This window comes from Marmota monax, unplaced genomic scaffold, assembly GCF_021218885.2.
Source record: "Marmota monax isolate L192 unplaced genomic scaffold, Marmota_monax_Labrador192_F-V1.1 WCK01_AAM20220418_F8-fsc00048, whole genome shotgun sequence".
Classification (NCBI taxonomy): Eukaryota; Metazoa; Chordata; class Mammalia; order Rodentia; family Sciuridae; genus Marmota; species Marmota monax.
In genome coordinates, this window is record NW_026694895.1 from 6662439 (window position 1) to 6686296 (window position 23858).

General features: G+C 37.2%; 1 protein-coding gene across 3 annotated transcripts; it reads left to right on the plus strand.

Moving 5' to 3' along the window:
- Window positions 1–2261: 2261 nt before the first annotated feature.
- Nmi (N-myc and STAT interactor) lies at window positions 2262–22529 on the plus strand. Of its 3 annotated transcripts, none has more exons than XM_046426933.2 (9): window positions 2262–2476; window positions 3886–3997; window positions 9143–9232; window positions 10035–10130; window positions 13552–13714; window positions 16369–16475; window positions 16557–16743; window positions 21246–21352; window positions 22192–22529. In XM_046426933.2, exons 3-9 carry the CDS (start codon window positions 9149–9151, stop codon window positions 22372–22374), a joined length of 927 nt encoding a protein of 308 aa, XP_046282889.1. In that variant the 5' UTR covers window positions 2262–2476; window positions 3886–3997; window positions 9143–9148; the 3' UTR covers window positions 22375–22529. The 3 variants fall into 3 exon arrangements, with proteins under 3 accessions (XP_046282889.1, XP_058429469.1, XP_046282890.1); XM_058573486.1 differs by having other exon boundaries at window positions 2290–2476; window positions 9040–9232; XM_046426934.2 differs by lacking the exon at window positions 3886–3997 and having other exon boundaries at window positions 2290–2476.
- Window positions 22530–23858: the final 1329 nt, after the last annotated feature.

A 23858-nucleotide genomic window follows, 5' to 3' on the forward strand; every position in this document is an offset into this window, starting at 1 on the left:
GTGTACAAGCTTGGTATCTTAGACCTTTTCTGAAAGGAAGGGCAGAAAAAACAACAACAACAACAACAACTGATATCAGATTGCATTTCCCCAGTTTGCATACCCATTAAATTCTTGGTGCCTGGTAAGTTTTTTTCATGCTTTTTTTTGGACCTTTCAGTCTACTATAACAAAACATTAAATACTGGTGGCTTTTATAAACAACAGAGCATTATACTGGGTATGATGGTTCACACCTTAATCCCAGCAACTCAGGAGGCTGAGGCAGGACATTACAAGTTTGACACTGGTCTTAACAATTTAGCGAGATGGTCTGGGGAAAAAAAAAGTCTGGGGATGTAGCTCAGTGGCAAAGCACCCCTGGTTTTATTCCTAGTACCACAAACACAAAAACAGAAATTTATTTCTCAGAGTTTTGAAGGCCAGAAGTCATGATCAAGTCATCAGCATGTTCAGGGGTGGTGGTCGGGCAGCAAATTCTCTTCCTGGTTCATAAATGGCACTTTCCCAATGGGTCCTCACAACAATGGAAGGGACCAACAAAATCGTTTGGGCCTGTTTCATAAGGGCACCAATCCTCTCCATGTGGACTCCACCCTGTTTACCTAACCACCTCCCATGGGCTCCATCCCCATGACCATCATCACATTGGGGGTTCAGATTTCAACATATAAATTTCAAGGGGACACACTTGAGTCCATTGCCTGCTGGGACTTTTCTCCCATTGGTTTCATCTCAGTCCACCTCCTCTACCTTTAATCTTTACCTCTTTTGTGGAGGAGACATCTTAAATTTCCTCAGGTAGAGGGGATTAGTCTATTCCTCAGGTTACTGGTGAGCTGAGTGGGGGATGCTGGCTTTAGGGGCAAGGGGGAAAAAACACTAAGGAAAGTAGAAAAAAGAAATAGAAAATGGATTGGTCTTTCAAAATTACTTTCCTTGTAAAGGTTTGCGCAGAGAGACCTCCTTATCATGCTGGTTAAAACTGGCTTGGTTTGGAATTTGGCTATTCTATCTCTGTCTTAATTTTTTGGAAGTTCAGATCAACAACTTAGTTTTTTTCTTGGTGATGTAGAATGTCATCAGGAGTAACTCCATTTTCCCCACATGGCCTCCTCTAAATTTTATTTAACAAATTAATGTTCCCTCTAAAAGTCCAGGGTAAAACAGAATTAATATCCCCCACCCCTGAAGTTAAGCAACACATGGGGTTTTTGTACTTTCTATCCAGGATAAACACAAGTCCTTGTCACTCAACATTTTTTTTTTTCACTTAGACATGCCACTTTAGACTGCTGTCCATAAAAATCCTTTTTTTTTTTTTTTTTGGTACCAGAGCTTGAACCAAGGGGTGCTTAACCACTGAGCTACATCCCTACCCCTTCTTATTTTTTAAATTTTGAGACACGGTCTCACTAAGTTGTTTAGGGTCTTAGTAAGTTGCTGAGGCTGGCTTCGAATTGGCAGTCCTCCTGCCTTACATGCACTATGCCTGGCTCAAGATTCTTGATGGGAAGGAATTTTGCTTCTGCCTGTTATTTTGGACTACCACATTGGTTACTACATACAACTACATGTCACCATAAACAGGAATTGATTAATGACTTGAGATAATCTTGATTCATCTCCTTTCCCCACCTCTGTGTATGAGTGAGTGCAGCTGTGGGGTGGGTTCTTTGTGTAGGATTAGGAAATTGCAGTTTTTGAAATTAACCAGATGTTTTTATTTTCAAAGAAAAAGTTCACATCTAGTGAAATATTTGTTTACAAGCTTCACAACAAAACAAAAGATTATGAGAAAACTTTCAAGGGACTTGGGTCATAGAAACCAACTCAACACCAGGGCTTTCCCAATTTCATAGCCCAGGGGATGTGGCAGAGACAAAGCACCACTGACTGTAAAAACTCATAAACTAAGTTTATATTGTCTAATAAATAACAGTTATAATCTGGAAAGATTCCTGCTTTGACTTTGGTTTCTATCCATTTTTTTCCAACAGTCTGTGCTGTAAAATACACTTAAAAATGTGTTTTAAAAATCATGTCCTAAAATTAGTGTTTTAGATACTTTAGCAATACTTGTTAGGAAAATGTTGGCACAACAAAAACAAAACAACCGTGTCTCAAGAACCGAAAGTGAAATCAGTTCTAACTTTTTGTTTCTGTTAGTGGATGATTATGGGAGCCACAAGGTTTAGTGTTCCTAGTCGCGCTTAAGTTTTAAAGAAAAGTCTTCCCCCCTTTTCTTTTCTTTCTTTCTTTCTTTTTTTTTTTTTTTTTTTTTTGAAGGAACCAAGCGGTTTGAGTGAGTGGCACCTACTCGAGGGCACCTAAGCTGTTTCTGGGCGCTTCTGCAGGAGACTGCACCAGCTCCAGCACCCAGTACGTCGCCGTCCAGCCGCGTTGGGCAAGGGCGGTTTCCGGAAGGTCACGCGCGCTGGAGCCCCGGGGCGCTGCGCTTGGCTGGTGGACGCTGGTGAGTGGGGCGCCCGGTCCCTTGCTCCTAATCCCTGCTACGAGCAGCCCCGGTGGGAAGGGAGGCGGGTTCCACTGCAGCGACGCTCGGGAATTGGGGAGAGGCAGGGTTGGGATCCCCGCGCTCAAGAGCGCTTTCCGCACTTTGGGTGTTTGGGGACACGTAAACCCCTGCGGCGCACCTGCCTCGGGGGCCATTTAGCTTTCTCTGCGCCGTCGGGCCCTCAGACCCGTCGTCTGTTTGCTTTGTTTCGTTCGGGAAATTGAAACTTAAAATGATTTATGTCTCCCTACTGTTTTCTTGGAGGGTCTCCAGGAAGAGTTCTTAGGAAAACGGATTTCTATTCTTCTTGGCAGACGTAGAGTTCTGCACCCATGTCTCACTTTTCAGAACTGGCAAGGTTTTCTTGTAGGAGGCATCCAAAGGAGAATACTATTGTAAAATCAAAACTATAGGGGGCCATTATTTGGATTAAGCTCATGCACTGGGCCCCAAGAGACCAGACTAAAAAATCAATATGGAGTAACCCATGCTAAAGTTCCATGTCACTGAAGTAAAACTAAGTTGTAACTGTCCTTCTGAGAAAGATAACAGCCAAGTTTCCTAAGCAGGCTAGTTTCAATTAGCATGATAATGACTTCCCTCTGATTTAATTCATACAAAAAAAAAAAAAAAAGAAGTAACCTGAAATAGCCTGTTGGTAACCAAGCAGTTATTTTTCTATTCTGATTTCCTGTCTGTCCCAGCCTTACAAAGAAAGTAACATTGCAATGACCAATCTACTTTTTGTACAAACCTCCCCCCCTTCTGCTTTTTAAAACTTTCTCTGCAAAACCAACTTCTACTCAGCTCATGGGAACATTTAAATCTATTTATGAAATAAAGTGTGAGATCCTCCAATAGTAAAATAAAGCCAAGTAAGAGCTTTAAACTGTTGTACTTTTGTCCTTTGACACTATGTTCCAAGTATATACAACATGCATATATTGTATTTCTTCTTGCTGCTGGGCCTGAATATGCAAAGATTCCATTCAAAAACACTATGCAACACAGTGATATGATATTTTAGGGAAACGAGATGATGGTGGTTTGTATTGGTTTTTATTTCACCACCATAATGAATTACATGGATTTAGTGGTTTATCCCCCTCCCTCCTTTTAATTTTAGAATTCTGTAGGTTAGAAGTCCTGTGCAGGTCTCACTGGGCTAAAGCCAAAGTGTTGGCAGGGCTGCTTTCCTTTTCTGGAGGCTCTTGGGACCAGTTCCCTTTCTGAGTTCTAGAATCTGCACACCTCACTTGACTCAGTTGCTCTTTCTCCATCTTCAAAGCCAGCAACTTTTGCATCTCTGGCCATTCTTCAGTCCTCACATCTCACTGACTCTTCTGTCTTCCTCTTTTACTTTTAAGGACCCTCTGGATCACACTGGTTCCCAGAGATAATTCCGGAAGACTTCCATATTTGAAAGACAGCTGATTGGCAACCTGAATTTAATCTGCAGCCTTAAGTCTCCTTTGCAATGTAATCTAACATTTTTACATTTTGGGATTAAGATGTGGATATTGAAAGGGTCATTATTCTGCCCCCCACATGATTGCACAAAAGGAAAGTATTACCACACATCTGACTCGCTTCAAAGAGGGATATTATTCAGGTGGTGAACATGCCTAAGGAGTTGGGGGGACCATTTACATTGAGAACCTTTAATACATTGTAAAAATGATTTTTTTTAGGGGGGGACACTTTACTGGGGATTGGACCCAGGAGCACGTTACCACTGAACAATCAATATTCCCTGTCCTTTTAGTTTTATTTTGTTTTTAAAATTTGAGACAGGGTCTAAATTGCTGAGGCTGGCTTTGAATTTGTGAACCTCCTGCCTCAGCCTCCAAAATTGCTGGGATTACAGGCATGCACCACCAACAATAATAATTTAAGAAAGCAATTAAATAACAGTGAAGTTTCTGTCTTTTGGAAATATAATAAGAGGACTTCACATGTATACGAGGTCTGTGCAGAACAAATATGCAAGTCAAGATACCATACACTTCCATAAATTGAATATTTTCATTGTGTAAAGTTGTGCTTTGCATGGATTGCAAGAGGAAGTGAACATGATTCCTGTCTTCAGTCACGGAAAATGACACAGATACAAAAATAAATTCAAGTACTCCTAACCAAAAAATGAAGTGGGGGAGGGGATGTAATATTTTGGAGGAATCAGACAAGTCTTTAAGAACTTTGGGGAGATTTGGAATGGTCCTTGAACAGCAGAATTTCTTGGGGTTGAACTTAATTAAGGTTGGGAGGGGTGGAAGGAGGTGATATAGTGCGGTACCGGAGACAGAGGAGGGATCCTCCTTCAAGGAACCCTCAAATGTGGTTGAGGAGTTGTTTAAATATGGTAAGTAAGTTGGGGTCAGATTGTGTTAGACTTTGGGTGAACACCATTAGGAAGATTCTGCAATTGTTTATACAACAGTGATATGTATATATATATATATATATATATATATATATATATATATATATATATATTTGTGTGTGTGTCTGTAGTTTTAAAAAAATGTATATATTTTTCATCTTAGACCATCTCAAACTTGCAGAAAAATTTGAAGTACAGTAGAACAATTTTTGTTTGCCCTGAATTATTTGCAAACAAATTTCCAACTTGATGATTTATCACTGTGACATACTTGGGCATAGATTTCCTACCAAAAAAAATGTGTTTTTATATAACCACAATATAGTCATCACAATCATGAAATTAATAGTGATATTTCTATCATCAAATCATCATATTAAATTCAGATATCCCAGTTGTCTCAATATCAGAATCATGGACTGCATATTTAGTTGTGATATTCTTTGGTTTCCTTTAGTCTGGAAATTTCTCTGTTTTTCCTTGATTTTCATGAACTTGACACTTTTATTTAAGAGAACAGGCCAGTTGTAATGTAGAATGTGCCTAAACTTGAATTTTTTTTTTTTTTTTTTTGTCTTAGATTCAGAAGATGGCATCTTTGGCAGGAATATCATCAAAATCACACTGTGACTTCAGGGCATCTATTTCATGTTACATGATATTGATTTATCACATTATTTAAATTATCTTGGTATGGTGGCTTCTGCCAGGCTTTTCTGCTGTGAGTTACTTGTTTTTTTCCCCTTTGAAAGTAGTACGTATTTTGTGGGGAAGTATTTTGAAACTAACTAAATATTTCTGTCTTCACCAAAATTTCAATTTTTAAATTTATTTACTTAGGTTTCATCTCATAGTTTTGTTTTCTACTCAGTGGCTTTAATCATGACTACCATTATTTGTCTTAATCCCTAATTTATTCCCAGATTTGGTCAGTGAAAACCAATTAAAGCTGAATCCTGTGTCCTTTTGACATGTCCTCATCATTCTTTAAGCATTTCCTTGCTTTTTGGCATCACAAGATGTCCCAGGCACATTTTGTAGTTTTTCTGTTCCAATCCCTGGAGCAGTCATTTCTCCAAAGAGCCTTGGCTCCTCTGAGTGGAGAACAGCGTTAGAAATCAAAGTCTGGGTGCCTGGCAGATGTCACCATAATGAGATAATCAAAGTAAATAGTGGGATTAATCAAAGTCATGTAACGTGTAATGGGGTAAACTGCGATCACAGAGTGACAAAAGATATTCCAGGCTTATCTTATATATTTCCTGTCCTAGGACTAAAATCAACCACTGATTTAAGGAGCCTTGGTTCATTTTATTGGAGATAGTATTAGAAACCAAGATCTGAGTGCTATGTGACCCTCTATTTTTCTTATATTCCTATATTTGCACTGGGTAAACTAAGGCAAGTTTACCCAGTGCAAAACACACACACACACACACACAGTCTTAAAATATAAATATAAATAAATGTATACCTATATCTATATCTTTATCTATCTATCTATCTATCTATATATCTGAGGATTATATATCTATCTATATATATATATATCTGGGGTGCTCTATCAATGACCTATATCCCCAGATCTTTTTATTTTTTATTTTGAATCAGGGTCTTGCTAAATTGTCAAGGATGGCCTTGAACTTGGAATTATCTTGCCTTAGCCTCTCTAGTTGCTGGGATTACAGACATGTGCCACAGTGCCCTGCTGTCTTTTATTTTTAAAAAGCAATAATTTTTTCTTTTTGAAAATACTGGGAATTTAACTACTTACAGTCTTGGAAAATGATACAGCAGACTGGCTATTAAGGTTCATCTAAAGACAGAAAGACAGTCATGATGTTTTTTTGTATCAAACAATCTAGCAAGTTTTCATCTTAGTACAGTACCAGTACAGACTGGTTTTCTTGACCCTTTTTTAATACCATTTAATCCTTTGCTAGAGTGGCAAAACTTATGGGCCTCCCCCCACCCCCCCTTTTTTTTTTTCTGATACTAGGGGTTGAACCTAGGGGAGCTTTTATCACTGAGCTATCCCTCTAGCTCTTTTGAATGTTTTTTATTTGAGACAGGGTATCATCAAGTTGCTGGCCTTGAACTTGTGATTTTCCTGCCTTGGCCTCCCAGTATCATGAATTCCAGGCATGTGCCACTACACCTGATGCCTATAGGCCTTTCCTAATCAAAAATGAAGCTTTTTAAGTGTATAAAAATACATAGACTAACAAAGGAAACCAATTTTTTTCTTTTCCATTTTTATTGGTTTATTATAATTGTACATAACAGTGGGATTCATTGTTACATGTTTGTACATGTGCACTAAGTTACAATATAATTTGGCCAATATCATTACCTCCTTTTCTCCCCTGGTACCTTTCTTCTACTCTAATGATCTCCCTTTGATTTTCATGAGATCTCCCCACCCCTACCCCTCTTTTCCTTTTTACTCTCTAGCTTCCACATGTAAGTGAAAATATACTACCCTTGACCTTCTGAGTTTGGCCTATTTGGCTTAATATAATGTTCTCAAGTTCCATCCATTTTCCTGAAAATGACATAATTTTATTCTTCTTTATAGCTGAGTAAAACTCCATTGTGTATATATACCACATTTCTTTCTCTGTTCATCCATTGATGGTCACCTAAGCTGGTTTCATTGTTTGACCATTGTGAATTTTGCTGCATAAACATGGGTATGCATGTATCGCTATAGTAGACTGAATTTAACACTTTAGGATAAATACTGAGAAGTAGTATAGCTGGGTCATATGGTAGTTCCTTTTAGTCTTTTGAGGAATCTCCATACTCATTGATTTTCAGGGTTGTATAAATTTATAATACCACCAACAGTATAAAACTGTTCCTTTTTCTCCACAAACTCTTCAGCATTTATTATTGTTTGTATTCTCTTTTTGTTTGTTTGATTGTTTTTGGTACCAGTATTGAACCCAGGGGTGCTTAACCACTGAGTCACATCCCCAGCCCTTTTTATTTTGAAACAGGGCCTTGCTACATTGCTGAGGCTGGCTTTGAACTTGTGATCCACCTTCCTTAGCCTCCCAAGTTGCTGGGATTATAGGTGTTTGCTACTGTGACTAGTTATTGTTTGTATTCTTGATGGCTGCCGTTTTAACTGGGGTGAGATGAAATCTCAGTGTAGTTTTGATTTGCATTTCCCTAATTGTTACTGATGTTGAGCAGTTTGTCATGTATTTGTTGTTCATTGTATTTCTTCTTTTAAGAAATATCTGTTTAGCTTATTAGCCCATTTATTAATTAGGGTACTTGTTTTTATGATAAGTTTAAAAAAATTTTTTATATCTATTCTCTATATTAATCCTGTCAGAAGCATAACTAGCAAAGATTTTCTCCCATTCTCTAGGTTCTCTTTTCACATTCTTAATTAAGAAAACCAATTATATTGAAATATGGTTATCAGAATATTTAAACAAACTTTTGATACTAATATGTATTAATATATTACAGTATTTCACAAGACCTATCAGAAGCTGTGTTGAAAACAATATTTCAGTATATTTGCAACAATTATAATATTCTATGAAACTATCTGTCCTTTCTACTAGTGACTTTGTTACAGTTGGTATGAACACTACCATAATTGCCTATATTTATACTTGAAAAGAATGTTAATTTTTCAGTTAGAGGTTTTAAAAACACATGTAAATTAATTGACCCTAGGGAGAGTTCATTAAAACTCCAAGTGAGATCACCTATGTAGAGAAAGAATGCATTGGGGGCCTTTATACTTGGTTTACTTTTGGGAAATACAGTAGAGAGAATTAAATGTTTAAATCAAAACCTTTAGAAAGGTTGGAAGATCAAAATAGTAGTCTTTTAAAATGGAGCATAATATTGTAATTGGAATGTGAACTGTAAAGAATGTTAATACACATTATTTTATATATATCCTTGAAAGCAAATGATTTTAAGAAATTTTTATGTACTTATAGGTGTGAAAATTATTTGAAATATAGACTCTATAAAAGTTGTTATTTCTTTCTTCTTCACCTTGTATGTGTATGTACTATTTAAAAAGTATTTTAAATTAAATTTCTTCTCCTCCTCCTTCTCCTCCCCCATCCCTTCTCTTTTTCTTCCTTCATTTTTGTGGTGCTAGAGATTGAACCCAGGGCTTGGCGCATGCTAGGCAAGCATTCTACCACTGAGCTACATTCCCAGCCCTGAAAGTTTTTTTTTTTTTTTAAATCTTTGATAATTAGAAAATCATGGAAGCTGATAAAGAAAACAACAAACAAGTTCTTAAGGAACATCAGACAAATGAAGAATTGATGAAAGACGACCAAAATGAGGTAAAAAGGAAAATGACTAGATATTAATAAAAATTTAATTTTTAGTAAAGCACTTTTATATGTCTTTGTCCAACATTACCTTGCATTTTGGAAGCTATTAGGATCCAACATTTTTGGAATTTTTTTTTAAGTTTTGTTGTGTTATTTAAGCCTTGTAGGAAGGTTTGTATTTCTAATCTTTTGTTTACAGAGTTTACAACAGAATGTAGCTGCTTTCTCATGCATTCCCTCATTCTTGGACTTGCACCTGGAAATTCAAAGATTAATTAGCAATTATCTGATCTAACCAAAGAGGGAGCAGAGGCCCAGGTAGTTTAAGCCTGTTACCCAAAGGCCATGTGTTTGACCTTTTAAGATAGCTGTAGACTATGGGAATCACAGCTAATATATATTTTTTTTAATATTGCCACAGATTAACAAGTTGACAGTTTTGGTGTAATTTAAAAGTCATTTAGTAGTCACAAATAGCAAGGAAGCGAACTAGTCTCAATCCCTGCCTCAATTATAAAAATGTCTTTGACTTTGGTTCTGGGTGAAAAGCAGTTTCCTTATTCATATTATAGAGATAGAAAAATTGAAAATGTTAGCAGAATCACTGGTGATCAGGTAAAATATTCAACGAAGATATTATTCATGTGAGCACAATTAATTCTGAGAGTATCTATTACCTTTCTTTGTCTTGCTCAGGTGGGGAAATTTAGCATTTTTAATTAATGTAGAAAAATGAGCTCATTTTAAACTTTATGAGTTTTAAACTAATGAGCTCTATTAAACTTTGCGGGTACCATTTGATATTTTTTAGGGATTAATTGATGAAATTATAAAGGAAAATATCCATTTAAAGGAGGAGATTCAAAAGCTTGAAGCCGAGTTACAAGAGGCCGCCGGAGTCTTCCAGGTACTCTATTTTGTGTTTCACATTTTTATGGACATGTACTTTAAGAAAAAGTGATGTAATTACACGAAGTTCATTTTAAAAACATTCAGAGCACCAAAACAACCTAAATGTTCTTCCAAAATAGGATAAATTAATAAATTAGGGTATATTCACACACAATTGACTATTGCACAATATTGAGAATGACCAGACCACATCTACATAAAATAAGACGGATGAATCTCATAAACATGGTGTTGATCAAAAAAGACAGTGGAAGGTTGTTAATCAACTTTTTTTGTTTTGTTTTGTTTTGTGATGGTGGGGTTGAACCCAGGGCCTTGTGCATGCGAGGCAACTGCTCTACCAACTGAACTATATCCCCAGCTATTGTTAATAAGCTTTTAATTCTTGTCACCAAAATACCCAACAAGAACAATTTAGAGGAGGGAAAATTTATTTGGGCTCCTAGTTTCAGAGATTTAGAACATAGTGGGCCAACTCTATGGCTTTGGGCCTGAGGTGAGGCAGAATGTCAGGGCAGAGGGCATGGTGGAGGAAAGCTGCTTACCTCATAGCAGCCAGGAAGATGAGAGAGGGCAAGGGGCCTCAGGAAGATGCACCCTTCCAGAGCACACCCCCAGTGATCCACCTCCTGCAGCCATGCCCCACCTGCCATATGGTTACCACCCAGTCAGTCCATTCAAACTAGGATGGGCTGTTTGGTGACAGCTCTCACAATCCAATCATTCTTGCATTAACACAGGAGCTTTTGGGGGGACACCACATATCCAAACCATAACAAGGGTATACCATTTGTTTCCATTTAAATAAAGTGCCAAAGCAAGATGTTCAGAATTAGGCCAGTAGTTGCCTTCAGAGGCGGGTAAGACCCCTGTGGAAACCCAGGAAGGTTTCTGGGGTGTTGTCATGTTCTGGGTACCAGTCACACAGCGTGTCAGCTTTGTGTGATTTTTATCCTGATATATACTTAGGATTCATACACGTTTCTTTTTGGGTAGTGGGGACTGAACTCAGGGGTACTTTATCACTGAGCTATATCCCTGGCCCTTTTTATTTTGAGGCAAGTTCTCACTGAGCTGTCCAACTAAGTTTGAACTTTTGATCCTCCTGCCTCAGCCTCCCAATTGAGATGATAGGTGTATGCCATGGTACCCGGAGGATATATGAACTTTTCTGTTACTTATATACACTTTAATAATACTTACAACCTCCCCCCCCAAAAAAAAAATGAACAAAATTTACAAAGTCAAATAAAGTGATAGTTACTACCAATCACTTTTGGATCAAATACTTGGTCTTCTCACTCAATCCATTTATCATCTTCCTCATCCAAGGTGCTAGTAATTTGGGTGAATTTTAGTTTAAAAAGTTGGACTTATATTAATCCTCACCATTTAAATTCTTTCCTAAATTTTCCTGTATTTGAATTAGATGTACCTTTCATTCCTTGTTTCTTCTTAACAGCCCAGATGGTTAGAAAATTAAAATATCATCACTTTGTTGTTGAAACACAAGATAGGGATTTGAGTACCTGGAAGTAAAGTTGCCCCTGCTCATGAGATGGGTGAATTTCAGCAGAAGATGGTTAGGATTCTGGTTACTTCTCAGACTGGGGCCAGATCAAAGACCTTTAGAAACCAGCCAGTCCAGTAGACCCACTTTGCAGGGACCTAAGTTGAGATCAACAGAGCCTAAGTGAGATGTTCTCTGTCACAATAGAGACTAGCCAGGACTAGTACTGGGCTTTCTCAGTCACCCTGGAAAGCTCTTGCCTTCTCAGGGTATACTGAGAACCCCAACCTCGCCCCCATATTGTAAATGTGTATGTGTGTGTGTGTGTGTGTGTGTGTTGATGGGGATTGTACCCAGGACTTTGCCCATGCTAGGCAGGGACTGTAACACTGAGCCATATCCCCAGGTCACCCTTCTCCCCACAGCCCTATTTATTTTATTTTTGATACAGGGTCTCACTAAGTTTCCCAGGCTGGCCTTGAATTTGTGATTGATTCTCCTGCCTCAGCCTTTGGAGTAGATGGGATTATAGGCATGAGCCCTGTACCCTGAATACAGATATGCAGATTGTTTTGGTTAGCCTATGGTAATCAGATTTATTTTTGGTCCTGGAGATTGAATTTGGGGGGCACTTTACCACTGAACTACACTCTCAGACCTTTTTATTTTGAGACAGCATCTCTTTAAATTGCGTCAGGCCTTGCTAAATTGCTGAGGTTGGCCTCAAATTTGTGGTACTCCTTCTGAGTAGGTGGGATTATAGGCATGTGCCATGGTACCTAGCCAACAATCAGAAATTTTTACTGAAGTTAGATGTAAAGATATAAAATAAGTGTCAGGTTAGATCAAATGACTCAGTGAATGTGTCTAATCTTTAGTGATACACCTTTTATGCAAAATAACCATGAAAAATAGGAATGTAAACTCATTTGTGCATTTATGTGTGTTGTGTATGTCTGTCAATCCCAGTGATTTTGTTTTATATTTTTATGATGTGAGGATCCAACCCAGATCCTTGAGCATGATAGGCAAGAGCTCTACTATTGAGCCGCACCAGCCCTTGTTTAATTAATTAATTATTACTGTGCTGGGAATCAAACCCAGTGCCTTGTGTACGCTAGGCAAATCCCAATCATTTTAAATAGTTAATCATAACCACCTAACTTTATCCTTCAGGTTGCAATTCTTCTTCTTCTTCTTCTTTTTTTTTTTTTTTGTTGTTGTTTTCCTTTGTAATGCTGGGAATTGAACCCAGGGCCTTATGTATACTAGGCAAGCACTGAGCTACATCCCCAGTTCCTTTAATTCTTGTTGTTAGTATCCCTTAACTTTTTTATAAGTTTATGTTGTGGTAATGTTTAAAAGTTGATAGGTAGGTGTGGGGAAATATGGAATTTAAATGTGATAAATTTCATATCATATGATTCAGTAGTCTTTCATTTTAGATGAAACTCTCTGGGTTTGTCATAAACATAACCACAGTACACCCAGTCCTGTATTTCACACTTCTTTGCAGTGAAATTAAACATGTTATCTAATGATTTCCTTGTGAGATAGTGCATTATTGGCACAGTTATTTAGAAGGTCCTTGTCTACATGAATGATGTGGTCTTTAGAGTGGAACACATACTGACTAGTTTAAACATTGACTAGAAAAAGTGAGAGGATTATGTATTTATAATTTCATTTGTGAAATGATATTAAAGGATCAGTATTTGATTACATTACTGAGTACTTGCAGGGGAAAAAGCAATTACTAAAGATGTTAAATAAGTCTACAGTCAATATTCTATGAGGTTCTAAAATCAGTGGAGAATGAATTATTGGCTGACCAAATCTATTGTCATTGGTGGGACTAAAGTTATTTATTATCTTGATTTTAAGCAAACATTTCTATTTGAATTAGATTAAAGAGGATATTCCAGAGACAAAGATAAAATTCACATCACTAGAGACTCCTGAGGATGTTTGCCAGTTTTCAAACATTTCCTATTCATTTGAAGTGAAATCACAAGTGCCTTATGAGCTACAAAAAGGACAAGCACTTATCACCTTTGAAAAAGAAGAAGGTATGACTACTCTCCTTTTTTTTTTTTGAAGAAAAATAAAAATAAAAATCTTTAATAATTAAAAGTAAAACCATTTTTTTTTTCTGATATCTAACAGTATTCTGCCTTTTTGGATGTAGTTTCTTTTTCTTTTTTTTTAAAAAAAATTTATATGTTCTTTTTAGATATAGATGATAGTAGAGTATATTTTGATATATTAATATACATGGAGTATAACTTATTCTAATTATGATCTTATTGTTGTGGTTGTACATGATGTGGAGTTTCACTGGTCATGTATCCATATATAAACATAGGAAAGTTATGTCCGATTCATTCTACCATCTTTCCGATTCCCATTCCCCCTCCCTTCCCTGCATTCCCCTTTAAGGTATGATTAATCTTAAAAAATATATATATAACCATGTTATCTTTGGAGAGCACTGGAATTTTGACAGGTCTTTCCAGATTTTGAGATAGTGTATTATTGGCACAGTTATTTAGAAGGTCCTCATCTACGTGAATGATGTGGGCTTTAGAATGGAACACTGTACAATACTGACTAGAAAAAGTGAGAGAATTATGTATTTATATGTTATATATTTATTTCTTAGATATTTGGTTATTGTTTACCATGTTTCCATATAATATTTTTTCTCATCCTTGTAGTGACACTCTGAAGCAGATATAATATCCCCATTTTATAGATGAGAAAACTGACTATAAGACATTATGTGTGTTAGTTAGCTTTTCATCACTATGACAAATACCTGAGAGAAATCCACTTAAAGGAGGAAAGGTTTATTTTGGCTTATAGCTTTGGAGATTTCAGTCCACGATCACTTGCCTGTGTAATTTCTTGAGGACCAACATTCCTCGGAGCAGGTTGGCCTTCATTCTGGTATTTGTGAAGTTATAGGGTGGGACCTGGTGGTCTTCAGGGCCATTCAATGTTTATATTCAGAAATTCTTAATCATAACCCCTATCTCCTGACTCCCGGTCCTACCATGGTAGCCTAAAAATAAATGTTGACAGGAAAGACTTTCCAGAAGGTTGGTGAATGCTCAGATGAGGCTCTCTTCCCCAGTGAGCTTCTGTTTACCCTGGCGCCACCACTGCAGCTGACGAGAGGTGGAGGCCAGGAGCCACATTGGCAGTGGACAGTGGTAGTCGGGATGGAACTGGCAGACATAAATGAGGATTCTGAGCCAGGTTTCTGCACAGCCTTTACCTGGAAATGCTGGGATTAGGATTTTCTTCAGATAGAGCCACATCACTGTTTCTACTGTTGACATGGCTCTGAGCCCCTGATCTCCTGGGACAGTGCTACATTTGAACGTAATGAATCAGGAGTTGGCTTTTGGCTGTTCGAGTCATAGAAGTTGAGACATAAGTGGTCTCTCTCCACTGTGTCATATCACCAGATGTTGGGAGTTTCTTGGGGGGGGGGCGTGAATGGGAAAGAGGATCATCTGAGTATTACTTCATTGATGTTTTGTGTAATTGTCGTCTGTTGCCCTTAGCAAAAAAAAAAAAAAAAGAAAAAAAAAGAAAAAAAAATTATCCAATTTATAAAGTCATGTTGTGGTACAGTGAGTCTGAATTCCCACAAGACAACGCCCTGCCTTCTAGTCCTGTTTCTCTCTCCCTCCAGCTGTGCTATCTGGTTGTCATAAACACAGTGAGGTTTATGAGACAGAGAATGAACATCTCTTGTCTTCATGATAAATTAGAACAAGCAGTTCCAAATTGCAGCAACTGAAGTGTTATAAACTCATGCCACACAATTAAAAAAGAAATACCTACTCACATACATTTTAAATTTGCATATAGTTGCTCTTTGGATTTTTAATGTTTTTGGCATAATTATAATACTGAGCCTCTCCCATTTGTGTGAAAAAATTAGACCTGACGGCTTTGTGATTGGTATAGTGGGGTTCTCTGATTTTCAAAGGAATGATTTCAAGAGCATTTTAGTGAAATGAAATGCCTCATTAAATATGACAAAAAAATGAAAATCACCAACAAAACAAAATAAAACATTCTCACTCTGATAAGCACGTGTACATTGTGAAGTTATAGGGTGGGACCTGGTGGTTTTCAGGGCCATTCATTTTTTATTATGTTATCCTTATCAAGACAAAGACTAAAACGACTATGTATTTCTATGGTGCTTGTAACATGGGAGTGACAAATGATTAAGTTAAATACAGTTAAAGTCAATTGTAAAAATGACATTGGCCTGCAAAAGTTTTCCTAACTTACTCAACATGGAAGAATTTCTGACTGAGATCTAATGTTTTAGAGGAATTCTCTGGTAATGCTGTCAGTGGTGGAAAGAAGGGTGTGTGCCTAATGGAAATAATATATGAATAACATATGAATTTCTAGAGGACTATCATTGGGCATGTCTCTTAAGATAAATCAGAGGAGAGATTGATCCCTTAAGATGAATATGGAATTTGAGAAAAACTCTCATTTTTGCTGATGTATTGCAATATAAATATATTCTGCTTTGATGACAAGACCATTAGCATTTGGAAATCCCAAGAAAAATGTTAAAATTATATCATTTGCTATTAAAGAAAATCAAAATATTCATGAAAATTTATTCTTAAACAAGCACAAAAACTTCAGAGAAATTGGAAATTAATACTTTCAAAATTATTTTCAGTTGCAAAAAATGTGTTACAAATGGGGAAGCATCGTGTGCAGATGGAGGACGTGATTCTGGAGGTTACAGCCAATCCAGTTCCACTCAACACAGGAGTCAGATTCCAGGTAAATTTAAAGCTTTGAGGAATTCTGTTGAACACGGGCTCTTTTCTCATCCATATTTCCAAACATGAAACCGTTTCCCAGGTTCATGTAGAAGTTTCTAAAATGAAGATCAGTGTTACTGAAATTCCTGATGAGTTGCCTGAAGATCAGATGAGAGACAAACTAGAGCTGAGCTTTTGCAAGTCCCGACTTGGAGGTGGAGAGGTGGAAAGCGTGGACTATGATAAGCGATCCGGAAGTGCCATCATCACATTTGTGGAAGCTGGAGGTACTTGCCCACTGAGAAGTTTAGTACTCTGTCATTTAACTCTTTTCTGCCATTTCTGAAAGTATTCCTATTTTACTTCCTTTACTTCTAATTATCATGATAATTGGGGATTTTTCTTCACCTTATAAAAGGGTAGAGTCTAGAAAATAACTTTTTGACTACTACTGAGAATGCTAATGTTGCTACAAATAACACTCCCATGATCCTTGAACCATAAGGTCACCATCATGACCTGTATGTACATGCATGGCACTGTATGTACATTGTACACTGACACTCTATGTATTATCTCTTCTGATTCTCACACGACTCTGGAAGTAGGTGATATATTTATTTTACTGATGAGGAAACAGGCCTAAAAGATAAGTAACTTTCTTACTAAAGTGTAAGTGTAATCTCTCTTCAACCAGTAACTTAGGAGGCGAGATAGAGGGATCACAAGTTTGAGGCCAGCCTCAGCAACTTAGTAAAGTTTTAAGCAACTTAGTGAGACCCTGTCTCAAAATGAAAAGGGCTGGGGATGTAGCTCAGTGTAAAGCACCTCTGGGTTCAATCCCTAGCACCCCAAAATGAAACAAAACCAAAACCAAACCCTCAAAAAACCCAACTCTGACTTTCATCTCACATATTATTACTGACAAAAGTCTTGTAGGTAGAGGAAATCTATTCCAGGAGAGATGAGCTAGACATTTGTTCTTTTTTTCTGGTAAAATGGAGTTTTACTAGCTGGATGTGGTGGTGCATGCCTGTAATCCCAGCAACTCAGGAAGCTAAGGCAGGAGGATTGCAAGTTTGAGATCAGTCTGGGCAACTTAGGGAGACCCTGTCTCAAAATAAAAAATAAAAAAGGTCTTCAATGTAGCTTAGTGCTTATAGTAGAGTGCTTTGCTTAGCATGTCTGGAGCCCTGGGTTTAATATCCAGAATCTCTCTCTCTCTTTCTCTCTGTCTCTCACATGCACACATATAAAAGAAAAAGGAAAAAAAAATGGACTTTTATCAGATCATATTAGGAAGGTTTACATACTTACAACTGAAAAGATTCTATAGTTGCTTTTTAAAAATATGTTCAAGTGATTCTCTATGTAAAATACTCAAAATACTCTTGTTCTTGTTAGTGAAATAATTGGGCTTCTCCTGGGTTTATATGTATAGTAAAAATCCAACTGTATAATTAAAAAACATGGATTATATTTTTTTCATACCAATGTAATAAGTACTTCTTAAAAAATTGAAACACTGTATTGAAAGCATAAATTTAGTAAAAAGTGAAGCATTTCCTCTGGACCTTTGGACAAAGTTTAGGGCTGTGTGTGTGTGTGTGTGTGTGTGGTGGGGGTACTGGGGATTGAACCTAGGGGTGCTCTATCATTGAAGTACATCCTGTACATTTTATTTTTAATTTGGAGACAGGGTTTTACTAACATACCCAGGCTGGCCTTGAACTTGTGCTCTTCCTACCTCAGCCTCCTGAATAGATAGGATTACAGGCAAGTGCCATTGTGCCCAATGGTGGGTGTTTTATGGTTAAATAGAGACACAAATGGAAGAGGTTTTAGAAATGGATCATAACTTGGTAGAAATTTCAATAGTTAAGGATCCAGATTTTAATTTTCCAAGTTCTTATGTTCAATTTCTCTGCTTGATGTTAGTGGTCCCTCTCTTGTATTAAAAACAATCCACAAGAGACTTATCTGTGCATTAGAATATAATTAAATACTTTATAGTGGGTGCTAATATGAGCTTGAGAATCTGAGCTCATGTCCTTTCTGGGGGTACCTCCAAGGGGTTATGTCTGGCTGAAAGGAGATAAAAATATTGAACCTTATAAAAAGTAACTTCTGAAGGATATAAAAGTATCTGAAGGTGAATATTACAGGTAATTCAGAACTCTGTTTTTACAAAATCTTCACGACAATTTATGAGATGGATAATATAATTATACCCATTTTGCAGAAAAGAAAACCGAAGTGTCAAGAAGTAAGCAAAAAAAATCCCAGGCCACATTGCTAATAAGTACCAGAGTCAAAACTGAAGCAAGTCTATTTGATGTAGGGCCTGAACTTGTTAAAAGTTTTTTTTTTTTTTTTTAAGAAAGAGGGGAGAGAGAGAGAGAGAGAGAGAGAGAGAATTTTTTTTTTTTAATATTTATTTTTCAGTTCTCGGCAGACACAACATCTTTGTTTGTATGTGGTGCTGAGGATCGAACCCGGGCCGCACGCATGGCAGGCGAGCGCGCTACCGCTTGAGCCACATCCCCAGCCCCTAAAAATTGTTTTTAAATGGTGATTAAAATATACATAATATGAAATTTACCACTTTAACCATTTAAAGTATATAGTTTAGTGACATCAAGTACCTTCAGAATGTTGTACAACTATCACCACTATCCATTTCCATCATTTTATACTGAAAATCTATCCCCATTAAACAAGATCTCCCTCTTACATTCTCTTTTAGCTCCTAGTTAATAAGGGCAATGACCAGAGTCTCATTGTGGGGATCTTCTTCCTGCCCAGGAGGGTGTAAGACACCTGAACACTTAGAGTCTCAAGTAATTAGTGAAGAACAAAACACATAGTCAGAAATATATTTACAAAAAGCAGAGCCCCTGATAGATCTAGTCCACATGGGTGCTGGCATTAGACAAAGGAAAGATGGCTCCAGTGGTTTATTTAAGAGGGTACATCAAAGTCAGGGATAAGGTTTAAAGGACAAAGTCTTGCTTTGTGATGTCTTGCAGTCAGCGGGTTGATTGGCATCTTGGCAGGTCACACCCATCTCAGGTGCTGGGTGGGTCACGGAAGAGTGGGACAGAAATTCACACTGTCTCTGGGCAATTGACCAGAGAAAATGTCCACTGGTCATTCCCAGACACCAGATGTTTCTATCCACTAAGCTTCCATGCGTGGTGACCCACATGCAACCCATGGGTGGCTCATGACACCTGGTAACAATTCTAATTTCTTCTCTATGAGCATGCCTTTTCTGAATAAGTGGAATCATAATACATTGTTAGTCTTTTTGTGCCTGATTTAGTTCACTTAGTATAGTGTTTTCAAGCTTTATCTGTATTGTATTATAGTCAGAATTTCATTACTTAAAGCTGAATAACGTTCTGTTATGCCTGCGTGTGTGTGTGTGTGTGTGTGTGTGTATCTAGCACATTCATCTGTTGCTTTTACCTTTTGGCTGTTGGGAATAATGCTTCTGTGAATATTGGTGGGCAAATATCTATTCAATGCCTGCTTTGATTTTTTTTTTTTGGATATATAATTGTGAGAGGAATTGCTGGATCATATAGCAAGTTTATTTAACATTGGAGGAATTGCCATACTGTTTTCCACACTGCCTGTACCATTTTACGTTCCTTCATGCAGTGCTTCAGGGTGCCAACTTCACATCCTCACCAAGAAGGCCTGTACTTCTAACCATTGTACCATATTGCTGACCCAAGGTGGACTTATGAGAGGAATTAAAAAAAAAATGGTTAAATATTCTCAAGGATTGTTTCTGTTAAACCTTATCCAGTTTTGATATATGACTTTTCTCTACTTTAGGGAAAAATGCTGCTAAAAAAATCAGACTGTCCTTTCTATCATTTGTGTTGGAGAAAACTGATGAATTTTTGTTATTTGTCTTCCTTTAGTACCCTCCTTCTCCACATTATTTCAGTTTCCTGAATAAACTATACTGGGATGACCAAATAATTTACTATATATATGTATAATGTAAAATAAATTTATAACTCACTATATATTTATGGTGTTCTAATCATAGTTTTCATTTGTACTTATTTTTTTTTTTTTGATACCAGGGGTGGTTAACCACTGAGCCATATCCCCAGCACTTTTTAATTTTTTATCTTGAGACAGGGTCTCACTAAGTTGATGAGGGTCTTGCTAAATTGCTGAGCTGGCCTCAAACTTTTCATCCTCCTGCTTCAGCCTCCCTAGTCACTGAGATTACAGGCATGTGCCATCATGCCCAGCTCATTTATTCTTCTTGAGAAACAGAAACCCTCCAATCTTGTTAGGATGAGTGCAGATGACTATTGTATTTTTTTTTTTTTTTTATGGTACCAGGGATTGAACCCAGGGGTTCTTTACTACGTAACTATATCCCCAGCCCTTTTAAAATTTTGAAACAGGGTCTTGCTAAGTTGATGACTGTCTTCAAACTTGCCATGATCTGGCTTCTACCGCCTGTTGGATCACCGGCATATGCTACTGTGCCCAACATGACTATAGTTTTTTATGTAACTCAGTGTCCGTCTGAGAACAATCAGCACCCCCTGTGCATTGATGGACTGTAGGGGATAGTTTAAGGCAGAAGGAACTATTTAAAATTATGTACTGTGAAGTCTCCTTGTGGGTGGTAACATTTCTTAGAAATTAATCACTCAATTCACTATTCACAGTGATATTATTTTGTAGGAAGGAAGTTTTAAATTTGATTAAAAATGTTTATGATATTAAAAAAAACCTTTTTGCTTACTTTCAGTTGTTGACAAGATATTGAAAAAGAAAGAATATCCTCTTTACATAAATCAAAGCTGCCATAGAGTTGTTGTTTCTCCATACATAGAAAGACACGTGAAAAAGTATCAGGTAAAGTTATCTTTTTTGTTTGTTGGTTTGTTTTTTTGAGATGGGAGTCTCACTAGGTTGCCTAGGCTTCCCTCTTGAGTAGCTGGGCTTACAGTTCAAAAAGTCATCTTTTCTTTCATTTTGAGAACTTACTGCACAAACCTACCCCCTCCCCTCTACAGAGAGACACACACAGAAAAGAAAAAAAAATTGTGTCTGTTACTATTTGAATTTTATCAGTGAGGGATTTCGAAATAGTTTTTTCATTTTTTTCTTGGCTCAGAATGAGTCTGACTTTTTAAAGAATATTTTAATATAAATCAGTGCCTTATTTACTTTATTTATTTTTAAATGAAAATTACTCACATAATAACAAAACATCTTTATTTTTATATGTGGAACATAGCTGCATTTCTCTTGTGTATCTGTTATCACTGGGTATTAGAAATCATTCTTTTGCTGTTTTCATTGAACTCATTATTTTTACCACAGACCCTCTTCCTGTTCCTTCTAAGATGGTACCACTATCTACCGACTCCACAAACCTGGTGGCAAGAACTCATACTTAACTCTTCATTTTGCCTCACCTCCACCATTTCAGATTCACCAAATCATGTCAGTCCATCTCTGACTACCATTTTACCTGTCTCTTGAACTGCCCTCCTTTCCTCCATTCTTCATAATGCCACCAGAGTTATTTTTCTGACACTCAGATCTGACTCTGACCATTCTCTTTGAAAATCCTACAGCTTCCTATTTCTACTGACATAAAATCCCAAATTCTAAGCACAGCTTTTGGAGGAAAGGTTTTGAATTCAAAACTTTTGGCAATTTTTGTTTTTATCTTTTTTCTTTCTTAGGTATTTTCAGGAATATCTAAGAGGACGGTGCTTCTGAAGGGAATAGAGAACATTCAGATGGAAGAAGAAATTGTGGAGGATTTAATTAACATTCACTTTCAGCGGGAGAAGAATGGAGGTGGAGAAGTAGATGTGGTCAAGTGTTCTCTAGATCAATCTTACATCGCGTATTTTGAAGAATAAACTGATGGAGTCATATGAAAATTATAGCTTTTAATACATATCACTGTAAACATTTGGCAAAAATGAATATCCTTTCCTTTAAAAATTGAAAATTTTAATTCTTTAGTGTCCATTTCTTTTTAAATAAAAAATATATTTCCAAGTTTTTGAATTCATCTTTGTTTTGAACTTGGCTGTATGTTTATAAATATGTAAGTACACTGTGTTAAAAACAGTTTTGTTCATAAGTTATGTGGATGAGTTCCATGTCTGTTAAAATCGACCTTAAGTGATCCAGATGTCCCCCTGCCCATGTTGGCTCATTCTGCCGCAGTCATGTCGGCCAATTCCATTTTGGCCCTGTGCCCACCAACATGTAGACTCGATACTTAATATTGTCCAGAGGACATGCAGTAACATTGGGCAGTTTGGGATTTCTGTAGACTTTACCAAAAATTCAAGGAACTTCAAGAGTGAAGGAATAGGGGCTGGGGTTGTAGCTCAGTGGTAGAGTGCTTGCCTTGTAGGCATGAGGCCCTGGGTTCGATCCTCAGCACCACATAAAAATAAATAAATAAAGATATTGTGTCCATCTGCAACTAAAAAAAATATTAAAAAAAAAAGAGTGAAGGAACATAGTTACACTTTGTGGTTTGTGATTTCTATAGACTTTACTCAAGATTCAGAGGACTTCAGGAGTGATCATGCCCCACTGTGCATAGCAATTAACTCCACAGACCCAACGTTCTCAGAGCTAAGTGTGGTCTTTTTCTTGAACTTTCCTTCTCTGAGCATGCCAACTATCCCCTGACTCCTTCCAATCCCTCTCCTCTCCAAAGAGAGCTTCTAAAGACTAGCATTTTCTTTCTTTAACAGTGACATTAAAAAGAATAAGTCTAAGAGATGGAAAACCTTGAAACACAGGGAGAAGTAAATGCAAAGCTGCCTGTGGTGAAGGCGATCCCCCACTCACTGTCTTGACAGGGTCACAGTGAGAAAAAGTGTTGGCAAAGCCGCTCTCCCACTGTCTTGACAGGGTCACAGTGAGGATGAATGCTGGCAAAGCCACGCTGGTTGGTGGGAAACCGAAACCATGAGACCCTTTTTTATGTAATTGGGACTTTTCATTTTCATGCTTATGTTTCTGACAGGAGGCATGAGTATGTTAAATGCCAAACAAATTAAATTTCAGATGGCTAGAACATAACAGGTAGTTCATGCCTTGGAGGCTGTTCTACTACCCCTCAGCATATCAAGGACAAAGTAGAAAGCTGTTCTTCTATCTCAGTACATTGTGGACAAACCTGATAACGGACAACAATCATCCTTTGAAAGGTCATGAGAATTTTAGGCACCACATTGATTATATCAACTAGAACCCAAGCCCATATTTCCGGTCTCTTAGAAAACCTAATCAGTATGCTTATTTCACAAAGTTCACCACATGCAGTTTCATTTTTACATTTAGGAAAGTTATATTATACACTTAGGAAAGTTAAAACATA

What these genes read in the sequence shown, in the direction of transcription:
- Nmi (XM_046426933.2), top strand. Translation starts at nt 9,149, where the DNA reads ATGGAAGCTGATAAAGAAAACAACAAACAAGTTCTTAAGGAACATCAG. An exon ending in TGAAAGACGACCAAAATGAG is followed by an intron (nt 9,233 to 10,034) that starts GTAAAAAGGAAA and finishes GATATTTTTTAG; the next exon opens with GGATTAATTGATGAAATTAT. An exon ending in ACACAGGAGTCAGATTCCAG is followed by an intron (nt 16,476 to 16,556) that starts GTAAATTTAAAG and finishes ACCGTTTCCCAG; the next exon opens with GTTCATGTAGAAGTTTCTAA.